General features: G+C 44.9%; 1 protein-coding gene across 2 annotated transcripts in view; it reads left to right on the forward strand.

Annotated features, from left to right (window-relative positions):
• Positions 1 to 26662, forward strand: part of papss1 (3'-phosphoadenosine 5'-phosphosulfate synthase 1) — a 99202-nt gene that overhangs the window by 13215 nt on the left and 59325 nt on the right. For both annotated transcript variants that reach the window (XR_004412220.1, XM_033022115.1), the window contains exons 2-5: positions 5570 to 5684; positions 13448 to 13683; positions 16037 to 16175; positions 26050 to 26168. Coding sequence is in view for 1 of the 2 variants with exons in the window: in XM_033022115.1 (XP_032878006.1) it covers positions 5570 to 5684; positions 13448 to 13683; positions 16037 to 16175; positions 26050 to 26168 (609 nt within the window). In the remaining variant the exon portion in view is untranslated. The remainder of the gene's footprint in view (positions 1 to 5569; positions 5685 to 13447; positions 13684 to 16036; positions 16176 to 26049; positions 26169 to 26662) is intronic.

Genomic DNA, 26662 nt, shown 5'->3' on the forward strand with positions numbered 1-26662 from the left:
AGTTCTCCCACCAGTCTGACTGTCCTCCTTTACATTTTATCTCTGTTTGCTTTGTTGTTACCTTCTCCTAGCTAACAATGATCTATTCTATATTTTCCTCGATGTCCATTCCCTTTGTCTCGTTTTCACATCTTACATTTCTTTATCTCTGTATCTCCCTCTCCCCTCACTCAGAAGGGTCTCAGCCCAAAACGTCACTCATTCCTTCTATCCAGAGGTGCTGCCTGTCCCGCAGAGTTACTCCAGCATTTTGTATCTTCTTTGGGTGTCAAGTCAAGTCAAGTTTATTCGTCACATACACATACGAGATGTGCAGTGAAATGAAAAAAAAGGGTTATGGCGAGAAGGCGGGAGAATGGGATTAGGAAGGAGAGATAGATCAGCTGTTTGAATGGCGGAGTAGATTTGATGGGCCGAATGGCCTAATTCTGCTCCTATCACTTATGGCCATATAACCTTATAATGTTTATACTCATTGCTCTGGCTGATGAAGGCCAACACTTCCCAGAGCCCTACTGTTCATTATGTTGGTTCTGTCCTTGTTAGTGCTCCCAAAATACAACACCTCGCTTTTCTCTGCACTTGAGCAAAAATAGGACACAAATCAGCAGGAACTAGGATTTACATTTGAGCACTAAAACTGTGAAGTGCCTGTGAACATTAGGCGTTTTCTTTGATCCCACACGGCTGCCTCTATTGTGGAGGGTGGAACTGCAGATGCTGATTTAATCCGAAGACTGACGCAAAAAGCTGGAGTAACTCAGTGGGTCAGGCAGTGTCTCTGGAGAAAAGGAATAGGTGATGTTTCGGGTCGAGACCCTTCAGACTGAGGGTCACGGGAAAGGGAAACGAGATATGGATGGTACTTAGGAGAAATGAATGAAAGAAAGTACCAATAATCAAGGAAATATGGGGCATTGCGTCGAAGAAACTGCGGATGCTGTTTCACGAAGATAGACACACAAAGCTGGAGTAACTCAGCGGGACAGGCAGCATCTCTGCAGAGAATGAATGGGTGACGTTTCGGGTCGAGACATTCTTCAGGGCATTGTTTGGTTTGGGATAGGTGACGACAAGTAAACAGGGACTCAACAGGACGACCGTAAAACTAGGATGGGGGAGGGTGGAATTAGCCACACAAAGTTGTTTATATGCATTTATGCAGATGTCTGGCAGCTGATGAATTGGCTGACAGCAAAGCTACATCAGGAAAGGAGACCAGGGATTTAGTATTTTTGGTACTCTGATGTCAAAAATAAAACAACAGTTTATTATACATTTCCCGTGAGAGCTAAGTGTGTGACGAATCTCCACCTGAAAACAAATTGAGGGTTGTTGCTTTGGTCAACAGTTTCAGTGTAAATGTCAAAAAAGTTTGTAAATTTATTTTAAGATGATTGAAGTTATGAAACCGAAGAAGGAAGTTTATTTGTATTGTAATAATTTCTCCGGCCCGTCTGATTAGCTTACTGCAGAGGAGGAAAGGTACATTCCTTTCGGATTCGTACTCCCACTGACCCACAATGCTTCCTTCAGTTCAACTTGTGCAACACAGTAGCATGGACAACATTCCACAGCTCCGGATTATTCAGCATAAATACAGAATCACTTCCCCCTCCCCTCCCATCTCCACCCCCACAATTCCTATATCACCAGTTTATGCATGCATTGCAGTCTTAATTAGAAGGGTAATAATTATTCTTGTGGTCTTTGAGTGTAAATTGGAACAACTGGAAGTTGTGGCTCAAGACGTATTGATCATGCCATGATGTTCGTAGGTAGACAAAAATGCTGGAGAAACTCATCGGGTGAGGCAGCATCTATGGAGCGAAGGAATCAGTGACATTTTGGGTCGAGACCCTTCTTCAGACTGATGTCGGGGTGGGGTGTGGGAAGAAGAAAGGAAGAGGTGGAGAGAGTGGGCTGTGGGAGAGCTGGGACGGGGAGGGGAAGGATGGAGAAAGCAAGGACTACCTGAAATTGAAGAAGTCAATGTTCATACCGCTGGGGTATAAACTACCCAAGCGAAATATGAGGTGCTGCTCCTCCAATTTGCAGTGGGACTCACTCTGGCCATGGAGGAGGCCCAGGACAGAAAGGTCGGATTCGGAATGGGAGGGGGAGATGAAGTGCTGAGCCACCAGGAGATCAGGTTGGTTAATGCGAACTGAGCGGAGTTATTGGGCGAAGCGATCGCCAATCCTGCACTTGGTCTCACCGATGTAGAGCAGTTGACACCTAGAACAGCGGATGCAATAGATGAGGTTGGAGGAGGTGCAGGTAAACCTCTGCCTCACCTGGAAAGACTGCTTGGATTCTTGGATGGAGTCGAGGGGGGAGGTAAAGCGACAAGTGTGGCATTACGGAGGGAGCGGTCTCTGCGGAAAGCCGAAAGGGGAGGAGATGGGAAGATGTGGCCAGTGGTGGGATCCTGTTGTAGGTGGCGAAAATGTTGGAGGATTGTCTGTTGTATGTGACGGCTGGTAGGATGGAAGGTGAGGACAAGGGGGACTCTGTCCTTGTTATGAATGGGGGGATGGGGAGTGAGAGCGGAGTTACGGGATATAGAGGAGACCCCGGTGAGAGCCTCATCTATAGTCGAAGAGGGGAACCCCCGTTCTCTAAAGAATGAGGACATCTCCAATGCCCTGATTTGGAACACCTCATCCTGGGTGCAGATGTGGCATAGACGGAGGAATCGGGAGTAGGGGATAGAGTCCACCGCCCCCTCCGTAACTCCCTGGTCAATTTGTTCCTTCCCACCCAAACCACCCCCTCCACTGTACTTTCCCCTGCAACCACAGGAAATGCCACACTTGTCGCTTTACCTCCCCCCTCGACTCCATCCAAGAATCCAAGCAGTCTTTCCAGGTGAGGCAGAGGTTCACCTGTACCTCCTCCAACCTCATCTATTGCATCCGCTGCTCTAGGTGTCAACTGCTCTACATCGGTGAGACCAAGCGCAGGCTTGCCGATTGCTTCGCCCAACACCTCCGCTCAGTTCGCATTAACCTACCTGATCTCCCGGTGGCTCAGCACTTCAACTCCCCCTCCCATTCCGAATTCGACCGTTATGTCCTGGGCCTCCTCCATGGCCAGAGTGAGTCAAACTGCATGGGCCACCGATCCGGGGGCAGCCGCCCCTCCACGTTTTTGGCGAGACATGCTTCATAACCCGAAATTATCCGACCCGCAAGCGTATTTTTCTCTTCTTCTGAGGACCTCCGACATCCAGAATCTCAGAAAAAGCACACAGTAAGCACACACTGCAAAACCACAACCAGCCATGATGGGAACCGACTGCCCCCCCAAAACCCTCCCTCCCCTCCACTCAATGGCCAATCGCTCAGCCCCCCCACTTTCAAAAATGTTCCGCGGCCCCTGCACTGCGAATTGGAGAAGCAGCACCTCATATTTTGCTTGGGTGGTTTACTCCCCAGCGGTATGCATTGACTTCTCCAATTTCAGGTAGTCCTTGCTTTCTTCTTCCTTCCTCTCCCCTTCCCAACTCTCCCACAGCCTACCGTCTCCGCCTCTTCCTTTCTTCTTCCCCCCCACCCAACCCCCACATCAATCTGAAGAAGGGCCTCAACCCGAAATGTCACCTAATCCTTTGCTCCATAGATGCTGCCTCACCCGCTGAGTTTCTCCAGCAATTTTGTCTACCTTTGATTTTTCCCGCATCTGCAGTTCTTTCTTAAACGTGTCACGATGTTCTGTTAATTTCTGGCGAGATTAGTTTTGTTGCATTAGTAATTTGAACATGCGGTTTTAGATTACTCCTCTCCCACTATGGCTTTCTTATTGTTTTGTTCGATGCTGTTTCTTGGCAACATTAATGCACTAACCCCCCCTCCCCCTCCCCCCCGTGTAAATCATAGTAATTGTTCTTTTGCTATCCCAAGCAACAGACTGAACATTCCAGAGATAATAGACCAAAAATCATTTATTGAAAGTAAATTACAAGCAAACTGATATTTGCAAAGAGAAAATATAATTTTCAGGGTTCTCTAATCCAAAGTGCTCCACTTCCCGCTTTAGGAAAGGCACATATTACTTACCTTCTCACCTTGTGCCAGATTTACGACACCCAGTGAAGCAACAAGCGCTTCATAGATGTCCTGGCAGCATTTTTCACAGAGGAAACTTTTGCCCCATTACTTTTTTTTAAACTCCTAACTCCTAAAGTGCTGCAAAATTGTCCAGGGTATTTTGTCATCTCGTGTCAAAATGTTTTCACGGTGCCAAGAACTGAATTAGACACGTAGTATGGCTCTGATGTATACTTACGATTTATAGCCAGGCTTGGGTGATCCATTATTCATTTCATTTCTACATTAGGCAGGCTAAACCCACAGTCTTCCCTAACCTCGCCACAAACTCCATTCCCTCACTACACGTACCTTGTCCCTAAATATCAACTCCAGGGAAATCTGACTACTTGCAATCACTGTTTCCCATTTAACCCCAAGTTGAGCATCCAACTTCATTCACCTCCCTAACATCACCATCAACCACCAAAATCCTCATCTGCCCAATTCACACAATTACTAATTTGGCAATTCCAATGCTTTTTCAACCAAATCTAATGTTGCACCCTTCAGTCCATCTCAGTACTATGGTGGCCCTGCCCCATCACATTCACCTTGTTTGCATACGTTCAAACACGGTGACCTCACCGCGTCAAATTTAAGATTCTCGTCCCTATGCTTAAATCATTAGGAGACCTTGCTACTTTTGTACTGGCTTCTTGATAACTGAAAGGATGTTGTGGTTTCTGCACAACTTCAACTTTAGCTTAGAAAAGGGTATTTATAGTTTTTCAAGATAATTGTCTGGAAATAAAAATCCAAGGACTGTCCTGAGAATTTATTTGAAGGACAATATTCAGAATTCTAAATTAGCGTATTTATTCTGGAGCTAAAACCACAGCATATTGCAAGTGCAATGGGATTGTGTAGAATATATAATAGAAACCAGCCATTCTATCCACTAGATCATTGAGATCATGGGCTCTCTTGCTTCATTCAAGCCTCTTTCTGCTCTATCTAGCCCTTACAAAATAACATTCTATTCCTTTCTCCCTGATTTCTTATTTAGCTTCCCCATTAAGGCCACCATAATGTTGAGATGGACTGAAGGATGCAAAATTAGATTTGGTTAAAAAAGCAGTGGAATTGCAAAAACAATAATTGTGCATTGGGGAGATGAGGATTTTGGTGGTTGATGGGGTGATGGTGATTGATGGTGATGTCATGGAGGTGAATGAAGTTGGACGCTCAACATGAGGTTAAGTGGGAAGCAGTGATTGCAAGTAGTCAGATTTCTCATGAGTTGATATTTATGGCCAAGGAACCTGTATTGAGGAAGTGGAGTTTGCTGTTTGTCTTTAAGTTCTGCATTCTTGGAGAAGTTCAGTGCAATTTCCCCAATTGATTTGCTGGTATTTATGTGCTTTTGTCAGTCTGACAGCTATCAGTGCAGAGTTGTGCATTGTTTTTTTCTCCGCAAGAAATAACTTTAATCATATTGTACTTGGCATTCATTTTCCGTTGTTGAAATGTTACAGGGCAAACAGAGAGCAACCAATGTCACCTTTCAGGCTCACCATGTCAGCAGGAACAAGCGTGGACAAGTTGTAGGAACCAGAGGTGGCTTTCGTGGGTGCACTGTATGGCTTACAGGTAACGTTTCTCTGTTCTGTCTATAAATGCTGCCAGGAGTTCTGTTAAACTCTGCAATATTGCCCACCTCTTCCCTGTTTAGCTCTCAATGCAATCATAAGTCTAGATATATAGTGCCCTCCATAAACCCATCATTTATTTATTTGCCTCTGTACTCCACAATTTGAGATTTGTAATAGAAAAAAAATCACATGTGGTTAAAGTGCACATTGTCAGAATTTAATAAAGGCCATTTTTATACATTTTGATTTCACCATGTAGAAATTACAGCAGTGTTTATACATAGTCCCCCCATTTCAGGGCACCATAATGTTTGGGACACATGGCTTTACAGGTGTTTGTAATTGTTCAGGTGTGTTTAATTACATCCTTAATTCAGGTATAAGAGAGCTCTCAGCACCTAGTCTTTCCTCCAGTCTTTCCATCACATTTGGAAACTTTTATTGCTGTTTATCAACATGAGGACCAAAGTTGTGCCAATGAAAGTCAAAGAAGCCATTATGAGACTGAGAAACAAGAATAAAACTGTTGGAGACATCAGCCAAACCTTAGGCTTATCAAAATCAACTGTTTGGAACATCATTAAGAAGAAAGAGAGCACTGGTGAGCTTACTAATCGCAAAGGAACTGGCAGGCCAAGGAAGACCTCCACAGCTGATGACAGAAGAATTCTCTATATAATAAAGAAAAATCCCCAAACACCTGTCCGACAGATCAGAAACACTCTTCAGGGGATCAGGTGTGGATTTGTCATTGACCACTTTCCACAGAAGACTTCATGAACAGAAATACTGTGCAAACCACTGGTTAGCCACAAAAAAAACAATGGCCAGTTTACAGTTTGCTAAGAAGTGCTTAAAAGAGCAACCACAGTTCTGGAAAAAGGTCTTGTGGACAGATGAGACGATGATTAACTGATATCAGAGTGATTGCAAGAGCAAAGTATGGAGGAGAGAAGAAACTGCCCAAGATCCAAAGCATACCACCTCATCTGTGAAACATGGTGGTGGGGGTGTTATGGCCTGGGCATGTATGGCTGCTGAAGGTACTGGCTCACTTATCTTCATTGATGATACAACTGCTGATAGTAGTATAATGAATTCTGAAGTGCATAGACACATTGTTTGTGAATGATCCATGACAACACACATAGTGAAAGATCAATCTTTATTTCATAAGTGATCCGGAACATTTAAACTGCCAGCCATTCATATCCAGCTCGGCGTGGCTTGTGAGAGCCGGCTGACCTTGTTAGTGTAAAGCTGTGTAGTACCGTAATACTATGTAATAGGTGGCAAGCATATATGTGTAATGGAGATTATAAATGGCATGGATTAATAAGGTTTAATCTACATCCTTCCTCTTAAAGAAGCAAAGCATATATAGAGTGGTTAGTGAAGCATATTGTAAAACACCAGTATAGGGTGTGGGCATTTTTTATTTCACTTGTATTTGCTTGTGCATATGTGAGCACATAAAATGAAACGGGTCATGCACAGTTCAAGTATAGCCGGTGAACTGTCCAATCAGCGGGTTTGGCTTGCAGACACTACCTGCACGTGTACGGTAGTACCCCTCGCGCGCCTCATTCTTCTCTGAGGGAGCAAGTCCCTTATCGGGTGAATGCGGAGGAGAAGACACCGGTGGAGATGGGGGCACCGGGGAAGGCAGGGATGGCGCTGGCACCGGCAGAAGAATCGCTGGAGTGGCATTTGTGGAGCGTGAGGGAAGACCGACAGGCTAAGGACGTGGAGGTGCCGGTTCATTAATCGGGAGGAGGTATTAGCGGGTGCGTCGATAGATGCCGTTGTCAACACTGACCAGGTATGAGCGTGGCTCCACGGTTGACTGCAGAATGACTCCGAGGCAGTCGTAGCCGCTGAGTGACCGTAAGCGGACAACCTGTCCCTTGTTGAGCGGTTGAAGCGGAGAACTGGTTTTATCAAAGTATTTTCTTTGTATGTCGCGGTGGCGTTGGAGCTGGGATTGGATCACTGACGGTGCACGAACTTGTGGTTCTAGCAGTTGCTTGGCCATAGGCAGCGTGGAGCGGGTTTGCCGTGACATGAGTCGTTCGGCCGAAGATCCCAGGAGAGGGTCGTGAACGATGTTCCGTAGGTTAAGTCGAGATAAACATCAGAGCCGGCCCTGTGTGAGCGTTCCATTAGTTCTTTTGCACTTCTTACCGCGCGGTCAGCGTTGGACTGCGGGTACTCGAGGCTGCTGGTGATGTGGTGAAAATCCCAGCGTTTTGTGAAATCCTTGAAGAGCTGACTGGAGAATTGAGTTCCATTGACTGAGAGTAGCTTGAGGGGTGCTCCGTGGACAGAAAAGTGGCGAGTGAGTTTTTGAATGGCCATGGCTGAGATCGGGCTACTGAGCAGGTCGATTTTGAACCATCCTGAGTAGGAATCGACTAGAACCAGGTATTGTTTACCGTGCCACTCAATGATGTCGGCTGCTACTGTGGACCAGGGTAAGTCAAGTGCGGGAGAAGTGGTTGTTTCTGTTGGTGCGGGGACAGGCTGTTGCAAATCGGGCAGGCAGCAACTTTCTCGAGAATGTAGTCAGCCATGTCAGACCAGAAAAGCATACCTTTTGCATGTTGGAGGGTTATTTCTGCAGCAGAATGGCCCGCATGGACAATATCGAAGTATTTGCTGTGAAGAGACGTCGGGATAACTGCCTTATGTCCTTTCATTATAATGCCGTCTTGAATGACCAGTTCGTTGCGGACAGGGTAGAACGAGCGGATAGCCAGCGACAGGTGGTGCTGCTTGTCTGGCCAGCCGCGGCGGATGACAGTGGCAGGCGATGGCAGCGTTTCGTCTGCAGATGTTTGTGTCACTAGGATGTCTGAGCTCGCGGATGGAAGGCAGGAGACCATCATAACCGTATACCCCTCGTGCTCGCCATCGGACAGGCGTTTTTCGCAGGTTGGGCGAGGTGCCCGTGAGAGGGTGTGAGCTAAGTGCATGTCCTTACCACGTTTGTAGGTTACTGATGTCATACCTCTGTAGCTCCATCATCATGCGTTGTAAACGCGCTGGTGCCGTGTGGATCGGTTTACTGAGGATACTGACCAGGGGCTGGTGATCTGTTTTCGAGCATGATCGGGTTGCCAAAGATAAAGTCTTTGAATTTCTTACAGGCAAAAGTTACCGTGAGCAGCTCCTTCTCGATTTGAGTGTAGCGATGTTCAGTGTTGGTCATGGTGCGGGAGGCATAGGCAACTGGTCTGGGACCCTTCCCGTCGTCATGTAGACAAGCAGCACCCAGTCCATACTGGGAGGCATCACAGGTGAGGGTGACGGGTAACTCGGCATCGATGTATGTGAGGGTTGGGGCACAAGACTTGTTTGAGGGTTTCAAATGCCCTCTGCAGGTGCTGGTGCCAGGACCAGTGTGTATCCTTGTGAGTCAGTTGTCGCAGCGGGGCTGACAGCTCGCTGAAGTTTGGGATGAATTTTCCCAGGTAGTTTACCGTGACTAGAAATAGTTGTAGAGCTGTCACGTCTAGGTGCTGGCATTTTGTTGATGGCAATGGTTTTAGAAGGGTCTGGCCTGAGGCCGTTGTTGGTGAACACGTGGCCCGCGTAAGTCACTGCGTCGACTCGAAACCTGCGCTTGTGAGGGGGGTTGAGTTTGAGGTTTACTCCCCTGGCTCGATCCAGGACCCGCTTCAGGTTTGAGTCATGTTCTTGTGCGTTGCGCCCGGCGATCTGGATGTCGTCCACGATTATGTCGCATGGGTAGCCAGTAAAGAGTTGTTCCATAGTATGTTGGAAAACTTCACTGGCTGATTTGATGCCAAATGGCATTCATAAGAATCGGTAGAGTCCGAAGGGCGTCGAGAATGTGGTTAACATGGAGGGTGCATGGTCTAGCAGTATTTGCTAAAATGAGTTATTTGCATGTAGGACAGAGAAGACTGTGGCTTTTCCCAGGCTGGCTACGACCTCTTCCACCGTCCGTATCGGGTGGTGTGCTCGTTTGATGGCAGTGTTTAAATCTTTAGAGTATCCTTATTTCGTCATTGTTCTTCTTGACTGCTGCAACCATGGTGGAGACCCAGGAGGAGGGGCTATCACGCCCAGTGTTTCCATTCTGTCAAGTTCAGTTTTGACACGGTCCTTCATTGCGTGCGGGATTCGGTGAGGAGAACGATCGTCAGGTATGACTTCCTCGTCGGTTACCCTCCCTGGGGCTGTAGGTGTTTGTCGAGAGATTGTTAATGTTTTTCATGAGGACCTATAGAAGGCATGGATGTCGTAGGCAGAGTGGTCTACTTTGGAAGCGTGCAGTCTCCTTTGGACGCGTGGGTTCGAATCCCACTTCTGACACCATGTTTGTGAATGATCCATGACAACACACATAGTGAAAGATTAATCTTTATTCCATAAGTAATCCGGAACATTTAAACTGCCAGCCATTCATATCCAGCTCGGCGTGGCTTGTGAGAGCCGGCTGACCCTGTTAGTGTAAAGCTGTGTAGTACCGTAATACCATGTAATGGGTTGCATGCATATATGTGTAACGGAGATTATATATGGCATGGATTATTAAGGGTTAATGTACACGCATCCTATTCGCTCAACTCAAACAAATGCCTCAAAACTCATTGGCCAGCGGTTCATTCTACAGCAAGACAATGATCCCAAACATACTGCTAAAGCAACAAAGGAGCTTTTCAAAGCTTAAAAATGGTTAATTCCTGAGTGGTCAAGTCAATCACCTGATCTGAACCCAATTGAGCATGCCTTTTATATGCTGAAGATAAAACTGAAGGGGTCTAGCCCCCAAATCAAGCATAAGCTAAAGATGGCTGCAATATAGGTCTAGCAGAGCATCACCAGAGAAGACACCAGCAACTGGTGATGTACAATACAATATCGTTTATTGTCATTTGAACCTCAAATTAAGTTCAAACGAAATTTGGTTTCTGCAGTCATACAACAAGAAGAAACAATTAACAAGACACACAATTAACACAATTTACACAAACATCCATCACAGTGAACCACCTCCTCACTGTGATGGAAGGAAAAGTCATTGTCTCTCCCCTGTTTTCCATTCTTCTCCTGATGTTATAGCCCCCGGCGGGCGATGGCAAGTCCAGCGGCCGTTAAGGCTGCGCCGGGCGATGTAAGGCCCTGCTCCAGGTCTTGATGTTGGAGCCCCCGGCGGGCGATGGCAAGTCCCGCGGCCGTTAATGCCGTGCCGGGTGATGTAAGGCCCCGCTCCGGGTCGTTTTCAACCCCGCAATTCGGGCGGGAGAAGTTGCTGTTGCGGGTGCTCCGAAAAGCGGTCTCCCACCAGGGACCCGCGAGCTCCCGATGTCACCGTCCACCGGGCCTGCAGCTGGAGCCTCCGAAGCTCCGAAGTCGGGTCGCAGCCGCGCGCCACCACAGCTCTCCACGCTCCGAAGCCGGCCAGCTCCACGATGGTGAGTCCGCAGGCTCCGCAGAGCCCCCAGGTCGTTCCGGTTGGAGGCCGCTCCATGGTGCTAGGCCCCAACGACAACGGAGACCCGACAGGGAAAAGGTCGGGTCCCCCGTACAGTAAAGAGATTTAAAAGTTTCCCCCCACCCCCACATATTAGATTAGATTAGATTAGATTAGACTTTATTAATCCCCTTATTCAGGGGAAATTCAGATATCCTTGCAGCACACTAATAAAAATACAACATAGCATTCAAGAAATTCAACACCAAAACACCAAAACATCCCCCCACAGTGGGAACCACTGTGGGGGAAGGCGCAAAGTCCAGTCCCCATCCTCTTGTCCACCCAGAGTCGGGCCTATTGAGGCCTCCACAGTCGCCGCCACGGCGCCCGATGTTCTCGCCGGGTGATGATACTCCGGCGTCAGGAGAACCCCCAGCGGCTTGGGGTGCCAGGAACGGCCGCCTTTCCACCGGAGACCGCGGCTTCCAAGCTAACAGACCGCGCCGGACGGAGCTCCACACACTGGCGATCTCGGTGAGAGATCCCAGGCTCCGGGATGTAAAGTTCAGCGCCGCAGCTGGCCGCTCCACAGAACCGCGGCTCCACAATGTTCTTATCGGCGGTCCCAGCATACTGGAGTTCCACCGCGGCGACCCAGGAAAGGCATCGCCCGCTCCGCAGCAGCGCTCCAGCGCTGCGCCGCCGCCAAAGCCGAGGTTCTGGCCAGGTCCCCTCAGGGAAACGTCGCTCCAGGACCCGCTGGTAGGCCGCGAGGACAGGTCGAAGGCTCTGCTCGGAGGAAGGCAGCCCCTCCGACCAGGTAGGGACTTGAAAAGCAGTTTCCCCCTTCTCCCCCACCACCCCCCACACATAAAAAGATTAGACCCCCTGACTACACGCTTTGACATACTAAAATTAATAAAAAAGAAGTGAAAACAAACGGACAGCTGCAGGACAGGCAGCCGTTCAGGACAGCGCCTCCTCCTTAACACAGTTAAAAACAATATATAAACTACAACCAAACTATACACTCAACAGGACAAAAATTAAAAAAAAAGACAGACGGGCTGCAGAGCCGCTACTGGGGTACATGTTTACTTTTACTGGGGTACATGAATTGCAGACTTCAAGCAGTCATTGCATGAAAAGGATATGCAACAAAATATTAAACATGACCACTTTCATTTACATGACATTGCTGTGTCCCAAACATTATGTTCCCCTTTAATGGGGGGACTATGTATAAACACTGCTGTAATTTCTACATGGTGAAACCAAAATGTATAAAAATGGCCTATATTAAAATCTGACAATGTGCACTTTAACCACTTGATTTTTTTCTATTACAAATCTCAAATTGTGGAGTACAGAGGCAAATAAATAAATGATGGGTCTTTGTCTCAAACATTGTGGCAGGCACTGTATTTCCTGCCAATCTTCTATTCACATCCTAACTAAACATCAATTCAACTAAATGTCAACAAGTCCCAGTTCAAAGTCAGTTCAAGTCTCGGTCTTGTTTGTTCACGTTTAGCTTTGTTTTGGGATACAGCAGGAAAACAGGCCTTATGAGCCACTGAGTCTTGTTGACTATTGACCACACATGTTCTATATTATCCCATTCTTTCACCCGCACCACGCATATTAAAGGGAATTTTACAGAGGTAAATTAAACCGCAATTCTGGAGTAATAGCACGCGGTCACAGAGAGAACGTGCAAACACCAAACAGACAGCACTGTGGTTAGGATCGTACCTGGGTCATTGGCACTGTGAGGCAGCAACTCCACCAGCTGCACCACTGTGCTACCTCTTGGATTATCTTTGCTTCCTTTTGCTTTGGTGTATCATTTTTAGTACTTCAGAAACATTGCAATGTCTTTGTGGACAGTGGCACAGCTGGTAGAACAGTTCTAGTAATTACATAATCCAATGATCGTGGATAAGCATGACCATCAATATTTAATAAAGTAATCAGAAGTGTTGATCTGTGAATATTTGAAATCTCCAATTTAAAAAAAAAACACGTGCTGGGAATATTTAGCCCATCAAGTAACATCTCTAGACAGAATAACAGTTAATGTTTCAATTCAATTATTTTTATAAGCTAATGGCATGAAACAATTGTTTTCTTTCATTTCCGTGCTGCCTGTACTGCTGACTATTTCTAGCATTTTCAGTTTTCTTTTTGATCAGTCAACTTTTAACGCTGAAATGCTTTGGAATGTCCTCAGGATGTATTTTGTAACATTGTTTGCAGAAGATATTTTTATTAAGTATGCTTAGTTTATTTTTAATTTTGGTTCTATTTGATAGGCTTGTCTGGAGCTGGTAAGACAACAGTCAGCATGGCACTGGAAGAGTACTTGGTTTGCCATGGGATACCTTGCTATACGTTGGACGGTGACAACATTAGACAAGGTCTGAACAAAAACCTGGGCTTTAGCCCAGGGGACCGTGAAGAGAACATTCGACGTATTGCTGAAGTAGCCAGATTATTTGCAGATGCTGGACTTGTGTGCCTTGCCAGTTTTATTTCACCCTATGCAAAGGTACTGCTCCATTTTTGTACCTTCAAGAATTCTTTTTCTTACAGTTATTATTCATTTAATCTTCACCGCATAAACATTTCACTGTTTAATTTGTGTTTGCAATACCATTCACATTTGCCTCCTTAATAAGTTCATAAGTCATAGAAACATAGAAAATAGGTGCAGGAGGAGGCCATTTGGCCCTTCGAGCCAGCCATTCATTGTGATCATGGCTGATCATCCACAATCAGTAACCCGTGCCAGCCTTCTCCCCATACCCCTTGATTCCGCTGGCCCCTAGAGCTCTAAGTAACTCTTTTAAATTCATCCATTGAATTGGCCTCCACAGCCTTCTGTGGCAGAGAATTCCACAAATTCACAACTCTCTGGGTGTAAAAGTATTTCTCATCTCAGTTTTAAATGGCCTCCCCATTATTCTTAGACTGTGGCTTCTGGTTCTGGACTCCCCCAACATTGGGAACATTTTTTCCTGCATCTAGTTTGTCCAGTCCTTTTATAATTGTATGCATTTCTGTAAGATACCCTCTCATCCTTCTCAATCCCAGTGAATACATGCCCAGTCTTTCCAATCTTTCCTCATATGACAGTCCCGCCATCCCGGGAAGTAATGTCGTGAACCTAGGAGCAGAATTAGGCCATTCGGCCCATCGAGTCTAATCCGTTATTCAATCATGGCTGATCAAATCTTTCCTTCTCAATCCCAATTTTCTCCCCATAACCCCTGACACCTGTACTAATCAAGAATCTATCAATCTCTGGCTTAAAAATATCCATTAATTTCAATACACATTAAAAATATTGTGTGGAGAATTGCCTATTGTCATAGACATTAGACAATAGGTGCAGGAGTAGGCCATTTGGCCCTTCGAACCAGCACCGCCATTCAATGTGATCATGGCTGATCATCCCCAATCAGTACCCCGTTCCTGCCTTTTCCCCTAATCCCCTGACTCCGCTATTTTTAAGAGCTCTATCTAGCTCTCTCTTGAAAGCATCCAGAGAACCTGCCTCCACCGCCCTCTGAGGCAGAGAATTCCACAGACTCACCATTCTCTGTGAGAAAAAGTGTTTCCACGTCTCTGTTCTAAAGTCCAGTTTGTCATTTCTCTGATGCAATAATTGTAGCATTGAAAGTAGCAATGTATGAAAAGCCTAGATAGAGTGGATGTGGAGAGGATGTTTGTAATAGTGGGAATGTCTCTGACCAGAGGGCATAGTCTCAGAATAAAAGGACATACCTTTAGAATGGAGATGAGGAATTTAGCCAGAGGGAGGTGAATCTGTGGAATTCATTGCTACAGATGCTGTGGAAGCCAAGTCATTGGGTATTTTTAAAATGGAGAATGATAGTTTCTTGATTAATAAGTGCGTCAAAGGTTATGGGGAGAAGGCAGGGGAATGGGGTTCATAGAGAAAAATAGATCAGTCCTGATCGAATGACAGAGCAGACTCATAATTTCATAAGCGATGGGAGCAGAATTAGGCCATTCGGCCCATCAAGTCTACTCCGCCATTCTATCATGACTGATCTATCTTCCCCTCTTAACCCTATTCTCTTGCCTTCTCCCCATAACCCCTTCCATAGATTAACTGCCCTCTGACTAAAGAAATTCATCCTCATCTTCTTCCTAAAGGAACATCCTTTTATTCTGAGGCTAGTACCTCTGATCCTAGACTCTTCACTCTCATCTATCCATCCACTCTATCCAGGTCTTACACTATTCGGTAAATTTCAATGAGGTGTCCCCTCATCCTTCACCACTGTCCGGTCCTGGCGGCCGCTCGCAGCCACCCGAGCTACTCCCCTCCCCGGCCACAATGTGGTGGCTCCGCGCCCGGAGAGCCGCGGCAGCGGTGAGTGAGTTTCTGGCAGACTCCCCACACACTATGAAAGGAACTCCCCCGCCCCCCCCCCCCCCCCCCCCCCCCCCCACGGCGCTGTCCTTTTACAGCCGCTTCACATTTTACAGCTGCTTCCCATCAGCTGCCAGCAATGAGGGATAGACTTGGCTATCCCTCGGTACAGCAACATCGTTCTTGATGTTGTTGTACTGAGGGATAGCAAAGTCCATCTTTCTTGGCTAACTACCTAACCTTCGACCTCCAAGACGCAGGTACATTTTCGTGCCTTATTTTTGGGTACAAAATAGCGTCTTAATTGCCGGGAAATACGGTATCCCTCGTAACACAAAATAGAAATTAATGATCCCAGGTAAACCCAAGGTATGGTTAAAACAAATTTATTTCATATACAATGGAAAACTATTATTTCACTAAAAACTATTGCCTTATAAAATGATGTCAGAATCTACAAAGTTTCTCATCTTGCAAATGATAACCTTCTATTTGCCAGGATCGGAAAAATAGCAGAAGCATACACGAACGTGCTGGTCTGCCTTTTTTTGAGATATTTGTCGATGCTCCACTGTATGTCTGTGAGAGCAGGGACGTGAAGGGACTTTACAAAAAAGCCAGAGCTGGGGAGATAAAAGGTACGTATCAGAACAATACAAGCAGAAAATCAGCAAGATTACAGGTGATGGGTTTGCACTGATGTGTGATTTTAATTTGTTTATTTATGAAACAATGGGTGGAGGTTGAAAAGAGTGAATGGTGATCATTAGCTGTTTTTTACCATTTAGGTATTTTTCAGTTTATTTAACTTTGATTTGTTGAAAATAAAATCTTTATACTGAAAAATACCCAATTGGGAAAAAAACAGCTAATGATCACCATTCACGCTTTTCTACCTCCACCCATTGTTTCATCTTTCAAAGCTGTGAATCTTTGCATAGAATCTCACGCTAAAGGAAGAAGCGACTATTCAATGTGACTTTGCCAGCTATTTGAAAAATCTATCAGAGTAGTTGCATCCCTCTTCTTATAATCCTTCTATTTTTCATGTGTTTATATAAAGTTCCTTTTCAGATTACTATCAACCTTTCATAGTGTGTTCCGATTCCCAACATTTATTTTTAAATTTAAAAAATAGAATCTACTGCAGCTCCCTTTTCTACTCATTTTTCAATTTGGCCTTCCTGGCTGTGGCAATGGTTTCTTCTGCTTTTCTCTCAAACATCTTCATAATTTTTGAATATTTCCATTTAATTTCCATGAACTCATCTGTCCTTAACAAGTGTTCAAGAAGGAAGACATGTCCTTAACAAGTGATCAGCATTGCTAATTTGAAGAGATTTGAAGTTTGTGTTTACAAACTTGTTGCGCTACTGCTGCAAGTAGGAATTTAATTGTCCAAACACTTTTGAGATAAATGTTTAAAAAACATTCAGTTTTGATGGTCAAGTGGTTTGTGACGGTTGACAAACATTGGTGGTATCTGAAAGTATCATTGACTAAGAAAGTCATGGACAGTGTGATTCGAAATGTATTAACTAATTGAATCTCCGTTGCTTGTTCATCAGTTCTAAAGAAGGGTCCCAACCAAAAACGTCTATTTCCATTCATAGATGCTGCCAGAAGGGCCTGTCAAAGGTTCAAAGGTTATTTTATTGGTCACATACACATAGGTGTAGTGAAATGCTTCTTGCCATGCAGCACATAAAGAAAGAATACAGACATAACAATAATAAAGACATTTAAACATAAAAACATCCCCCCACAATGGTTCCCATTATGAGGGAAGGCACAGTGTCCAGTCCCCATCCCATGTCCACCCATAGTCGGGCCTATTGAGGCCTCCACAGTTGCCTTTAAGGAGGCCCGATGTTCCAGGCCGTTCTCGCCGGATGATTGTACTCCGGCGTCGGGAGAATCCTCTCGACGGCATGGGAACCCTGGAACGGCCGCTTCCCTCACTGGAGACCGCGGCTTCCGAAGCCAACAAAGCCGCGCCGGTTGGAGCTCCACCACTGGCGATCTCATCGAGAGATCCCTAGCTCCCGATGTTTAAGTTCAGCGCCGCAGCTGGCCGCTCCAAAGACCCGCAGCTCCGCGATGTTTATCTCGGCGGTCTTCAGCTCACCGGAGCTCCAGCGCGGCGACCCGGGCAAAGCATCGCCCGCTCCACTCCACGATAGCGCTCCAGCGCTGTGCCGCCACCGAAGCCGAGGTTCTGGGCGGTCCCCGACAGGAAACACCGCTCCAGGCCCGCTGGTAGGCCGCGAGGACGGGTCGAAGCTGCAGCCCGGAGAAAAGCTGCCTCTCCGACCAAGTAGGGACCCTGAAAGATAGTTTCCCCCTTCCCCCCCCCCCCCCCACCCCCCACATAAAAATGTCTAGACCTCCAGAACAAAAACACTTTAACTAACTAAAAATAAAAAAAAGGAGATGAAAACGACATTTCGTTCAGACCGAAAGGTCTGAATGACAAATAAAGGATTCAATTCAATTCAAAAAGACTGACAGCTGCTGGCTGGGCAGCCATGCACAGGGCAGCGCCCCCTCCCACTTGGGCGTTATTTAAGCGCCCCCTCCCACTTGGGCGTTATTTACGCGTCACGACGCATGACGTAAAGAGGGCATGGCGTGCATTATGCGTGCATGGCGCGTGGTGAGACGAAGTAGCGTAGGCAGTGACGCGCGATAGCGAGCGGCACCGCAGGATTTTGGAATTCTCAAAATCCTCGCGCGCCACCTGCGTGACGCTCAAATGATGCCCAAATAGGACAGGCCCTTAATCTGCAGTTTGTGTTTTGCTCACTAGCATCTGTGATCTCTTGTGTCTCAATTGCTAGTTGCCTAGAAATAGGCTATTGTATTTATGCACATATCAGTGACCATGATCCGCAGAAGAAAACCCTAGCTTATCTAGTCTTTCCTCTAAGTCCATTTTTCCAGCCCTGGCAACATCTGGTGACGGGAACTGTGTGCAGATCTGAAGTTGTGGTCTACCTAGTGTCATAAATAGTTCTAGCTTAACTTCCCCACTTTTATAGACTATACCTTGGCTAATATTGTGCCTTCTAAATCATTGCTGATCTGTTGTGCTATTTTTAAGGAAATGTGGACCCTTAATTTCTTTCATTATTCAATACCCACTCAGTTATTTTATATTTTCTTGCCTTGTCATATTCATTAAATTTATTACTTCACATGTCTCCAGATTATATTTCACTTGCCACTTTTCTGTTCAATTAACTGTACCATCTATAATTCTATGCAGCGTGAAGTTTCCTCAGTCAGCCATGTGGCCAATTTCTGTATAATCTGCAAATTTTACATAACATTGAAGGTTAAATACAAAAAGCTGGAATTACTCAGTGGGACAGGCAGTATCAATGAGAAGGAATTGATGACATTTCAGGTCAAGATACAAAACATCACCCATTCCTTCTCTCCAGAGATGCTGCATGTCCCGCTAAGTTACTCCAGCTTTTTGTGTCTTTATTCAGTTTAAACCAGCATCTGCAGTTCCTGCCTAAACATTGAAGGTTAGTTCAGTAATATATCTAACAAAAAGCATGGGAGCAATTAATGAGTCATTTGAAGATTGTTAAGGGCTTGGACACACTAGAGGCAGGAAACATGTTCCCGATGTTGGGGGAGTCCAGAACCAGGGGCCACAGTTTAAGAATAAGGAGTAAGCCATTTAGAACGGAGACAAGGAAACACTTTTTCTCAGAGTGTGGTGAGTCTGTGGAATTCTCTGCCTCAGAGGGCGGTGGAGGCAGGTTCACTGGATGCTTTCAAGAGAGAGGCTCTTAAAAATAGCAGTCAGGGGATATGGGGAGAAGGCAGGAATGGGCTACTAATTGGGGATGATCAGCCATGATCGCATTGAATGATGGTGCTGGCTCGAAGGGCCAAATGGCCTACTCCTGCACCTATTGTCTATTGCCTATTGTCTATTGAAACCCTACTGATCTCACAGCTTCACTTATATAGGGTTTATTCCTCCTTTCCCATCCAAACAATTGTATAATGTACGTTGTCCTTCAATTCTCTGGAACCACAACTGTAGCCATGCAGGACTAAAAAAAGCAGTTATCACATTGACCTTGGTGCTGTATCCACTTTCATGGACTCTAAAGCCCCGAATAACATTGTTATCACTTTTATGCGATCTAAATATTTTTCACTTCCTCCCAAACGACATCATCCCACAATGGAAGTAATTGTTAAGAAACTTGCCTAAACCTCTACACACTTTATAAATCGATAGAGACTTTCTCTGATCCCCACACACCTTCTCTGATACCAGGTTTAAGAAGGAACTGCAGATGCTGGAACAATCGAATTTAGACAAAAATGCTGGAAAAACTCAGCGGGTGAGGCAGCATCTATGGAGCGAAGGAATGGGTGACGTTTCTGTTCGAGACCCTTCTTCAGACTGATGAGGGGATGGGAGGGGAGGGGGGGGTTGGAAGAAGAAAGCAAAATGCAGACAGTGGGCTGTGGGAGAGCTGGGAAGGGGAGGGGAAAGAGGGAGAAAGCAAGGACTACATGAAATCGGAGAGTCTCTGATACTATAACAACATTTAGACCGGTAGAGCTGCTGCCTCACAGCGCCGCAGACAGGGGTTCAACAGGTGCTGTATGTGCACCTGAGGTGCTGAATGTGCGAAGTTTGTACGTTTTCCCTATGACCGCATGGGTTTTTTCTGGGTGCTCTAGTTTCCTCCCGCATTCCAAAGGTGTGCAGGTTTGTAGTTAATTGGCTTCTGTAAATTGCCCCTAGTGTGCAGGATGCAAAAGTGTGATAACATTGAACTAGCCTGTGGGTGATCAATGGTCTGCGTGGACGGTGGGCCGAAGGGCCTGTTTCCACATTGAATTGTTAAACTAAAACTAAACATTTGGACAGGTACATCGATAGGTAAGGTTTGGATGGGCCAAACCCGGGCTTAGTGTTTGGGGCTTATTGGATGGCATGGACAAGTTGGACCAAGTAGGCTGTTTCCGTTCAGTATAACTCTATGATCAAGTGGAACTAGCATAGATGAGGCTTATTGGTCAGCATGGACCAAAGGACTTGTTTCCGTGCAATATGACTATGACCACGATCAGGTGGAACATTTTCAGGTGTCTACACCATTTTTAGTAGATTTCTTTACAACAAATGTTGAGCTAATTGGTGTACAATTCTCCATTTCCCCTCCTCTCAACTTCCTTAATATCAGTAATGTAGATTTCCAGTCTAAAGAAATATTTCACAAATGGAGGGAACTTTTTGGAGGGAAAATTATTGTAAGTGAATATCCAGTGTTCGCATTAGTACAAAGCAGGGGGAGGTTAAAGAAAAATTATGATGTTGTAATTATCGTCAACTGAAACACTAACTTTCTGCCTCCACAAATGCTGCCTGATCTGTTTTGAGTATTTCTGTTGTTGTTTTTAATATTTCCTGCCTATAATTGGCTGTTTACACACGTACAGTGCTTCTCGTACAGTGCCCTCCATAATGTTTGCGACAAAGACCCATTATTTATTTATTTGCCTTTGTACTCCACAATTTGAGATTTGTAATAGAAAAAAAAATCACATGTGGTTCAAGTGCACATTGTGAGATTTTAATAAAGGCAATTTTTATACATTTTGGTTTCACCATGTAGAAATTACAGCTGTGTTTATACATAGTCTCCCCCCCCACACACACATTTCAGGACACCATAATGTTTGGGACACATGGTTTCACAGGCGTTTGTAATTTCTCAGGTGTATTTAAATGCCTCCTTAATGCAGGTATAAGAGAGCTCTCAGCTCCTAGTCTTTCCTCCAGTCTTTCCATCACCTTTGGAAACTTTTATAGCTGTTTATCAACATGAGGACCAAAGTTGTGCCAATGAAAGTCAAAGAAGCCATTATGAGACTGAGAAACAAGAATAAAACTGTTGGAGACATCAGCCAAACCTTAGGCTTACCAAAATCCACTGTTTGGAACATCATTAAGAAGAAAGAGAGCTCTGGTGAGCTTACTAATCGCAAGGGACTGGCAGGCCAAGGAAGATCTCCACAGCTGATGACAGAAGAATTCTCTTTATAATAAAAACAAATCCCCAAACACCTGTCCGACAGATCAGAAACACTTATGGGAGTCAGGTGTGGATTTGTCAATGACCACTGTCCACAGAAGACTTCATGAACAGAAATACAGAGGCTACACTGCAAGATGCAAACCACTGGTTAGCTGCAAAAAAACGATGGCCAGGTTACAATTTGCCAATGTACTTAAAAGAGCAACCACAGTTCTGGAAAAAGGTCTTGTGGACAGATGAGACGAAGATTAACATATCAGAGTGATGGCAAGAGCGAAGTGTGGAGGAGAGAAGGAACTGCCCAAGATCCAAAGCATACCACCTCATCTGTGAAACATGGTGGTGAGGGTGTTATGGCCTGGGCATGTATGGCTGCTGAAGGTACTGGCTCACATATCTTCATTGATGATGCAACTGCTGATGGTAGTAGCATAATGAATTCTGAAGTGTATGGACACATCCTACCTGCTCAAGTTCAAACAAATGCCTCAAAACTCATTGGCCGGCGGTTCTTTCTACATCAAGACAAAGGAGTTTTTCAAAGCTAAAAAATTGTCATTTCTTGAGTGGCCAAGTCAATCACCCAATTTGAACCCAATTGAGCATGCCGTTTAAATGATGAAGCGAAAATGAAGGGGACTAGCCCCCAAACCAAGCATAAGCTAAAGATGGCTGTGATACAGGCCTGGCAGAGCATCACCAGAGAAGACACCCAGCAATTGGTGATGTCCATGAATCGCAAACTTCAAGCAGTCATTGCATGCAAAGAATATGCAACAAAATACTAAACATGACTACTGTCATTTACATGAAATTGATGTGTCCCAAACATTATGGTGCCCTGAAATGGGGGAAACTAGGTATAGGGAGGTTTCACGGCAGTCGGGTCACGACCCATGACTCGTACTGTTGCTACGCTACGCCAAGTGGAGTACACGTGATGAACTGCAGGTAAGCACTGACCATTGTTTCCAGCGTAGCGGGCCCGTTAAAACCCACTGAAATTGTCAATTTTTGCGCTGTAAATAATTATGGAAATCGGGATAAGCGTGAGAGACATTTAGCCTACTTCAGAATTCCAAAAGTGAGGAGAAATGGCAGTAGATAGAAGCTGAAGGGACAACAACAGCCAAAGTGCTTGGCGAACATTGGCAGTTTGCTCACTGCATTTCATCAACTAAGGCATTATTTGTGTTTTTTCTTGATTCCTTTGGCATCTAAAAAGTTTCAGAAGTGATAAATCTGGCTGTAAAATTTTTAAATCACCCATGGTTCTCAAGTGGGTTTTTACATACAAAATGAAAATGCCTCTGAAGCAAAATTTACAGCCAGATTTATCACTTCTGAGACTTTTTGGATACCAAAGGAATCAAGAAAAAACACAAATAATGCCTTACTGTTGATGCAATGCAGTGAGCAAACGTGATAATTCCCAATATTTTCAATTCCAATATCTGCACGGCCAATGTTCGCCAAGCACTTTAGCTGTTGTTATCCCTTCAGCTCTCACTTCTCTTTACCTTCATTTCGCTTCACTTTTGGAATTCTGAAGTTGGGTACATGTCTCTCACGCTTACCCCGACTTCCACAATTTTTTACAGCGCAAAAATTCAACATTTTGGCGTTTTTTAACAGGTAGGAAAGTACTTATTTCTTGCATTAATAACATATACCGGAAGTTACGGATGTCCTCCAGATGGATTGAGCGGCTCCGTGCGCCAAGCCCTGTGACCCAGTGACCTTATGTGCACACCCCCTATAAATACTGGTGTAATTTCTACATGGTGAAACACAAATGTATAAAAATGGCCTTTATTAAAATCTGACAATGTGCACTTTAACCACATGTGATATTCCTATTACAAATCTCAAATTGTGGAGTAACGAGGCAAATAAATAAATGATGGGTCTTTGTCCCAAATATTATGGAGGGCACTGTACATGTAGTAACAGTAGATGATTTAAGAGCAACAGTAAGTAAAAACGACTGTTCTGAAAAACATAAAGCTATCAATCTTTAACATACTGTATCCTTTCCTTTTAATTCTTGCCTCCTCTCATTACATTCCCTGACATGGAACAGACTACCGACACTATGTTTCAAACTCTCCCATTACCCTGTAATTGGTAGGAAGTGCATAAAATGGCCTCATTTGGTGTATCCTCACTTATTTTTTTTTCTCTGTTTCATTACGGGGAACAATAATCATAAGCTTAAGGAACTAAAAAGTGGATGTTGTGCAAGCATGAAAATATTATAGTATAACAACTTGTTTTTTGTCTGATTTCATGTGCAAATGTATGTGTTATGGAAAGCACATGGCAAATTGGGTTTATTTATGAACAAACTATTTGCGTGAGAAAATTGTTCAGCAAAATTTGATGAACATCTCTTGTCGGATTGCAGTGATGAGGTGATTAGAAATGTAAGTTTGTGTGAGAATGAATTATCTTTGACATTTATGAATATTACTGAAGGTATGAAAGGTAATGAAAAGTAAGACAAACATTTTATAGTGGCAAACTAACCAATAGTGATAGTTCAACTTTATTGCGCAACTCTTTTGATGTAGAAACAAAGAATGCAGATGCTGGTTTATACCTAAAATAGACGCAAAGTGCTGGAGTAACTCAGCAGGCCAGGCAGCATTTCTGGAGACAAAGGATGGGTGGAGTTTCGGGTTGGGTCCCTTCTTCAGACTGACTAGACTTTTGTTAGAGTAGTGTTTTGCTTACATGGCTCTGGGTTTTTTTTTTTTATGTGAATTCTAATCTCATCTAATATCCCTGCATCCAAATACCAGCAAGTTCCACCTATGGATTGGCAGCTCCACTTTCTTGTCTTTCCCAAGTTGAGTAAAGCCTGCTTCATTTAAAGCAGATCTTTAATTCGGGTCACTTGTTTCCCATAGTTTTATGGAATTGTACTTCATAATGTACTAGAGTTAGTGGCGGCGCCTAACGGCAGCGGCTCGACTACAGTCGTCTGTCTTTTTTTATTTTTGTCTTGTTAAATGTATGTCTTGAGTTAGTTTTTATTATTTTTTTAGCTGTGTATATGTGGGGGGTGGTAGGGGGGGCTGTGGGGGAAACCGTTTAAATCTCTTCCCTGTGCGGGGACCCGACTATTCCCTGTCGGGTCTCGGATGTCGTTGGGCCTAACATCGTGGAGCCGGCGGCGATCTCTGGCCGGGACTAACCTGGGGGCTCCAGTTGCAGAGCCTGCGGAACTGACATCGCGGAGCTGGCCAACTTCGGAGCGGGAAGAGCTGTGGTGGCGTGCGGCTGCGACCCGACTTTTGGAGTTCGGAGGCACCGGCCACAGACCTGGTGGACGGGAACATCGGGAGCTCCAAGTCCCTGGTGGGAGACCGCTTTTCCGAGCTCCGCAACGGCGACTTCTCCCGCTGGAATCGCGGGTTTAAGGACATGGAGCCGGGGCCTAACAACGCCCGGCGTGGCTTAAACGGCCTCAGGACTTACCATCGCCCGCCGGGGGCTTTAACATCGGAGCCCCAGTTCGCCTCGACACTGCAGTTGGACTGCTGGACCACGGGAGAAGGAACAAAGGGAAGAGATAAAGACTTTGCCTTCCATCACAGTGAGGAGATGTTGGAGACTCACTGTGATGGATGTTTATGTAAACTGTGTTAAGTGTGGGTCTTGGATTGTTTTGTAATGTAAAAAACTGTAGAAATGATATTTCGTTCAAACCTAGGTTTGAATGACAATAAATTGCATTCTATTCTATTCTATTCTATAAATACAAATGCAGTTGTCTTTATAAGCTAATTCTCCCTCCACCTGCCACTTCTTCATCTCCTCTCCACGCTCTCTTCCCCTCTCCCTGTGACCGTGCAGGTTTCCATGCAATCAGTTTAGATTAGGTTATTATTGTCACATGTGCCGAGGTACAGTGAAAAGCTTTTGTTTGTGTGCTACCCAGTCAAAAGAAAAACTATACAATTACAATTAAGTCATCAAATGTGTACAGATAAAGGATAAAGGATAGTTCAAAGGTCACCAATGAGGTAGATAGGCAGTCAGGACCACACTCTAGCTGATGAGAGGACCATTTAGTTGTTTGATAACAGCTGGGAAGAAACTCTCCCTGAATCTGAAGGGGTGTGTTCTCAAACTTCTGTACCTCAAGCCAGATGGTAGAGGGAAGAAGAGGGAGTGAACAAGGCGAAATGGGAATCAGTGTGATGTGGGTTAAGCAGCCAATAACCGATCACTTATGTCTCTCTGGGTTCCTTTTATTCCGAGTGGAAATGGTTAACTTAAAAACCTAAGCTCCCAGTTTGCCAAGTCCATAATATGCCTGTATACTTTCTTAGCCCTATTGTATTGAAGTGGCAGAACTCTTTTTATTAAATTAAAAAGTTAGTCACTAGCCGTGGAACTATGATCTAATGTTGATTTCTTGCAGGGTTCACTGGTATTGACTCGGAGTATGAGACACCAGAAGCTCCTGAGCTGGTTCTGAAGACTGATGTTTGTTCTGTCAATGAATGTGTCCAGCAAGTGATTGAACTTCTTCAGGAGAGGGTAAGGATTTAGCTGTGCCTTTGAACGACTGAATTTTAAATTGAGTCTAATTATACCATTGTTGTTGGCTGGATCCACAACAAAGATGAAACCAATTTACAGGAAAGAGATTGTGAACCTTGCGTCATGGTGTCAGGACAATAACCTTCCCCTTAAAGTCAGCAAAATGAAAGAGTTGCAGTAGCTGTTGACCGAAAGAAGCAAGAGGTGAACACAACCCTGTCCTCATCAATGAAGCTGCTGTAAAAATGGTTGAGAGCTTCAGGTTCCTAGGCATACATATTACCAGCAATCTAACCTAAACACTTCACACTGATGTGGCGATCGAGAAAGTGCAAAGACCTATTTACTTTCTTAGGTGCCTGAGAAGATTTGACATGTCTACAAGGATTCTTTCAGACTTCTATCGAAACATCTCGGCCTGCAATGGCATTGCTCTGCTCTTGACCATCTGAATCTGCACAGCCTAGTCCATCAGATGCTCATCACTATAT

This window comes from Amblyraja radiata, chromosome 1 (genome assembly GCF_010909765.2).
Source record: "Amblyraja radiata isolate CabotCenter1 chromosome 1, sAmbRad1.1.pri, whole genome shotgun sequence".
Lineage (NCBI taxonomy): Eukaryota > Metazoa > Chordata > Chondrichthyes > Rajiformes > Rajidae > Amblyraja > Amblyraja radiata.